At 33.5% G+C, this 5,623-nt stretch overlaps 1 protein-coding gene across 3 annotated transcripts; it reads right to left on the reverse strand.

The window, feature by feature from the left end:
- Positions 1-259: 259 nt before the first annotated feature.
- On the reverse strand, positions 260-2,566 carry SAP3 (A20/AN1 zinc finger protein). 3 transcript variants are annotated; one of them, XM_069299166.1, is made up of 3 exons: positions 2,319-2,460; positions 1,611-1,670; positions 260-1,155 (listed from the first exon to the last, which is right to left on the reverse strand). In XM_069299166.1, the coding sequence occupies exon 3, from the start codon at positions 1,140-1,142 to the stop codon at positions 627-629; it is 516 nt and encodes a 171-aa protein (XP_069155267.1). In that variant the 5' UTR covers positions 1,143-1,155; positions 1,611-1,670; positions 2,319-2,460; the 3' UTR covers positions 260-626. The 3 variants fall into 3 exon arrangements, with proteins under 3 accessions (XP_069155267.1, NP_001307087.1, NP_001307088.1); NM_001320158.1 differs by having other exon boundaries at positions 292-1,155; positions 2,439-2,562; NM_001320159.1 differs by lacking the exon at positions 1,611-1,670 and having other exon boundaries at positions 292-1,155; positions 2,439-2,566.
- Positions 2,567-5,623: the final 3,057 nt, after the last annotated feature.

The following is a 5,623-nucleotide window of genomic DNA, read 5'->3' on the forward strand; positions in this document are numbered from 1 at the left end:
TAGAATACCAGGTAAGTTAGAACGACATATAATAGACGAATCAAAGTGATATCAAACGAGTAGAGAGAATGAAACTGTAGACACCACAAAAAATTCACCAAATCAAGCTTCAACCTTCAGAAATCTTTTAATTTTGCCCCCAAGTTTAGTAAGATCTCATGTCATATGTTGCCAAGAAGAGGACGACCCTTTGGACTAAACAAAATCACCAAATTTCAGATGATTTCAGTCAATACAGGTATGAACAATGAACTGAAGATGGCACGAAAAATTGGATAGATACATACAAAAGATCATGCAGAAAAATTTACAATGACAAAACACAACCAAGTCGATGGATGTTTTCCATGATATCCAGATTTGCACATAAGACATGTAATATTTGATAGAATACCAGGTGAGTAAGAACGACATATGACAGACATAATCAAAGTGCTATCAAACCAGCAAAATGAAAAACCTGACAATCGAGCAAACACACAAATTCTCCTAATAATTCTTCAACATGCACATATCGTTTTTTCTTCTGCGTCCCCCAGGATTAATAAGATCTCAAGATATATCTTGCCAATCAAAGAAGGACCCTTTTCGAGACCAAATCAAATCACCAAATACTCCCTCCCCTTCTAGATCTTGTCAAGCTTCTCTGCCTTAACAACAGGGTTGGCCTTCGCTATTGCATCCTGGCCAGCAGAGCGGTAATCAAACAGGCAGTCATGTTTATCTGAGTAGCGGTGTGCTCCACAATAAAGGTTACCACAGCGACATTTGAATCCAGTGATGCCAACCTTTTTCTTACAAGTGCCACAGCGGTTAGGACCCACCTTAGCCTTTACATCGGGCATATCACTAGAGCTTGAAGTTTGAGATGATGGCAAAGCTATAGACTGTGCTTCAATAGTATCAGGTTGCACATCTACGGGGCCAGCAATAACCATTCCCTTCTCACTGGCAGACGATCCATTGACAAGGTTTTCAATTGATGATACAGCAAGCTTAGCTTGTTCTTGTTTCAATACCATGTCTTTGTAACACTTGGAGCACATGTTCATGTTTGCAGCACTTCCAAAAAAGCCACAGTTGTTAATACACAAAATAGGACCTTCAGGAGGGGGTTGGCATCCCGTCTCATTATGCTCCATATTGTCAACACACCTGTGCAAAACACAACAGAACTAACAGAATCAATACAAACCTTACAAAACAAACCTCATAAACCTGCTTCTCCCGAGTGAAGACAACAGCGAAACGGAAGCATATTCTTTGCTTTGGCTCGCTATAAACCATGTAACATTAGATAGACATGATATTGGCTGAGGATGACTATTCAAGCTAGTGAGCAAGTACCCAAAGGATTCATCCACACCGTATACAAGCAAGAATCCATGAAGCTCCTCTTGGCAGTTAAAAAGAAACAAGATAGAGAAAATACATGTTTTCATCCGACAAAATAAACAGACCAATATTCAGCAAAAAGGAAAATGCACAAGTGCGAATGGATAAGAGACTGCAAGTAATACATCACGCCACCAAAGTGGAGCCAGAATTGTCACAAAGGGACTTCAAAATATGAAAAAGTAAACACACAAAGAAGCAGGGATTCAACATACAGTGTAATCTTTTGCCGAAGGGGTTACGGATGAACCCCTCGCCCCTACCTAGCTCCGCCCCTGCACTCCATCCGAAATCAGTTAGGGTAGACTATATGAATAACCTATATCTATTCCCCTTCACTAAGGTAATATGAGCAAGATAATCAAAAATACCTACAACCACTAACGAAAACAGGAACCAATAATTCAACCACACTACTCAGGCAACAAATTTTTTCACTTTTTCCATATTGAACTCCTAAAACACAATTCGCCATAAAATTTCGGGTTTTCAAGAATTTATTTTTAAAAAAAAAGGGTATTTTCACTCCAAATCACTCACAAAAAGTAAAAAAACAACTCCAATTTATATTCATGCCCAAACACAACCCTATTTTTCAAATATCAATTTCATTTCGAAAACAAAAACAACTTTAACAAAACTTTAACAACTAAACATGGTCAAAAAACCACTAGATTTCTATAACCCTTTGAGTTTTGACAACCTAAGTTTTAACTTCACAAAAAAAAAACAAAGTAAAATACATAGATTTTGGTTAAAACTGAAAAAATCTAACTAATTTTTGTACCAGAGTAGTACAAAAGCCAAGACCCAAAAATATTCAACTACTCATAAAGCTTCATCGACATAAAAAATTTACAAGCATAACCTATACCATACACCCAATAATGGATTTTGGTTCAAAATCAAGCAAAAAAAATTACCCAATTCTTCAAGTAATCGATAGATCCACGAAAACAACAAAAAGATTTGTAATAAAAACTGTAAATCAGAAAAAATAAAAAACAAAAAAAAAAAGAGGAAAAAGGGCTTTAAGAACTGACCAGATAAGAGTTTAAGATCGCCGAAGGGAGAGAGAGAAAGAGAAAAAGAGAAATTGAATTATGGGAAATTGCGGAGTTGTTTTGTTCTTCTTTTTTCTCTTTCTGTTTGCCAACGAAGGATACGTACTGATTAGGTGCACCGTGTTGGATGCCTATTTGTTATGTGCCCGTGCATACTTTACGTGTCGTTTGTACTTTTTTTAAAAAAATGCTTTTTCCACTAACCCTTTTTCATAAATATCTTCCTCTTTTTTTTCAAAATTATTTTTTTTAAAAAAAATAAAATAAAAATTTGGGGTTAAAGAGAATTTAAAAAATATGAAAAACTAATAAATCAAATTAAATGATCTAGTCACACTTTAATTTGATTGTGTTCTGTAGCAAACTATTTGTCAGTCGTCTCTCTCCCTCAAACTCTCATTTGTCACTCGCTCGCTCCCTTTGTCGTTTGCCTTTCTCGCTTTTATGCAAACACAAATGTATAAAATGTATTTGTGTTGTAGAGTGCGAAAGAAAATTATATATATACATATATTTTTGTTCCCCTCTCTACCGTCTATCAGATCTCGCTTGTCACCCTTGTCTCTATCGCTTATACAAACAGAAACGAAATGTATAAATTGTGTCTATTTTTATAAAGCGAGAGGAAATTGTACATGCAATTACAAATACATATATCTTCGTCCTATACACATAATTATACAATACAAATATTCATCTGCTCAATTTTTTTCGTCTCTCTCTTTCTCATTTTATACATACACAAATAATACGATTGATCTTTCATATATAACTTCTTTCTTTTGTATATGTATAATGAATTAAACAAGTGGTTTCTTTGTGTATAGCGAATTATACAACTATTTTTTTGTATATGTATAGTGAAATGTACATAAACCTTTGCTATGGAATGCAATTATGAAAAGTATAGGTAAAACATAAAAATATGATTTTTATGTTTGCTATATGTGAAAGTTACTCAAATAAATTTGGGATTACTAAATCACCTTGAAAAACTATGATAAAAACAATTTTCTATTGAAAACGTTTTCTAAACCCTAAGAATCCTAAAACCTAGTTTTGCTTTTGTCGATCATGCTAGCACCGGTCATTGGTCATGGCCTCCACCAGTGGAGGTTGGTCTAACACCACCAATAATCCAGACACCTACAATGACATATGATGTGCACGTGGAAGCATCAAAAACAAAAAGAAGACACATGATAAAAGGAAACATTGTTGGGATGGTAAGGTGATTGAGGAATTTAATCCAAAGTACCTACCAATGCGATTTACAAAGCAAAATCATATGACAATTTCAACAACAACACGCTCCAGTAAATCCAAAAAGAAGTGAAGCACTATCAAGTTATGTTGGACAAATTTGATGAAGAAGACAAAAGAGAAATACTTCTCGTTAGTTTATACGGACAATCTATCTCTCTTAATTTTTACATATATTAAATGAAGATTGAGGTTGATAACTCAGCTTTATTCTTAAATTTTTTATTTTTGCATTATTTAAGTATCCTTATTTATAGTATCATCACAGAGTGTATTATAAACTTTATGATCATCACAGAATATCTAGTTTTCTCTAGCTTTTATTTTTTTTCATGTTTATTAATTAGTAAAAGTTTGTTACCTTATTAAGATTAGTAAGGTAATGCCTAGCCCCTCTTACTTGTATTTTTCTCATTGAGATGGTTTTCTCTTTACTAATAAAACTAGACCTAGACACACATTGCCTAGTGGAATTGCTTTATAAAAAAAAAGACATATGCTAACTGTATGAATTTATTTTCTGTAGCACAAGCACCAATGCAATTGAAACAAATAGCCTATTTGCATGGAGAACCAAGAATTTTTTTGTAGAATAAGAGGTAGAGTAGATGATTATAAAAGAGAATTTACAATATGTTGTAATTGAATTGGTTTGCTAAGTATACTAATAAGGGCTTCAAAGTTAGTGTACTATGCTAGTCTACTTTCAAAGTCACAGTTCCATATTACGCATACGCATTATTCTTATCCTATGAGAACTCTTGAGTAGGATTAATTATTTATCTAGAAGAAAAAAACTACTACTGTTATTGTGTGGATCTCGTTTCCCTTGCTCCCACCTTTTTTTTGGTAAAGATGCAGTCTTTGCTCTCGCTTCAGTTGTAGGTAAACATGTACACATTGACACGCCTATTATCAATAAGACACACCTTAATTGTGCTAGGGTCAAAGTGAAGGTTGATCCACTAAAGAAATTCCCAGAAGGATTAATGTGGAGGTCTCAAACAAATTAGGAGAGATCATCTTATGCATAGTGAATCCCAATAAAATACCATTACATGCCAAAGTATTGCAAGACATGTAATTTACAAGATTATTATAAGAAAAAAAATGCTATGTTATCAACCCAGAATTGTATCTTGGAGAAGAAAAAAAGAAATCAGAAGGAGGGTGGGGGGGGGGGGAGAGAGACAATAATTGAAAGATGTATCAAAGGTAAAAGATGGACAAAGGAAAGAAGGTGATTAATAATGATTTTCAGGAATAAAGACAAATGAAATATGAAAAATGTTGACAACAATAAAGGGGACGAAAGGAGCAAGTATGGAACCCAAAAGTGCAAGCCAAGAAGGATTAGGAATTAAGTTTTTTGTAGTGCAAAATCTATTTTTCCAACAAAATAACTTCAATCAAATTTCATATAAATAATGATATATACAATTAGAAGTTAAATAAATTTCGGAAACAAAATCATATAATCAACAAGATGAAAGAAAGAAGAGTTAAGTCCTATGAATTCACAGAGTTTCCTTAAGAAAATTATTCCCCTCAAGTACTCGAGGTTATGAAATATATTCTCTTGAATAAAATGACTCATGACAAACAAATAGTACTATCTCAAATTGTTGTCCAACGAATCACTCAATGTCTTGTAATCATACTTGAAGTTTTTGGAAAAGCAGAAACTTTTTTTCTCACAATATAGTGTTTTTTCTTCTTGTAAACGTGTTTAAAAAACTTATCTAAAAAGCTTATATCAATATCTGAGAAAGAATCATATATTTATAGCCTATAGGTACCACAATGATTCATGTATGATATGTCAAAAAGTAGCCTAGGAATATGAATGGTTGCATGAAAATACGAAAATGTTGCATTGATCTATCATGAGTATTCATGAA

The sequence above is a fragment of the Solanum lycopersicum genome, chromosome 1 (genome assembly GCF_036512215.1).
Source record: "Solanum lycopersicum chromosome 1, SLM_r2.1".
Lineage (NCBI taxonomy): Eukaryota > Viridiplantae > Streptophyta > Magnoliopsida > Solanales > Solanaceae > Solanum > Solanum lycopersicum.

Coding starts and splice junctions, on each gene's coding strand:
- SAP3 (XM_069299166.1), bottom strand. CDS start 1,142: ATGGAGCATAATGAGACGGGATGCCAACCCCCTCCTGAAGGTCCTATT.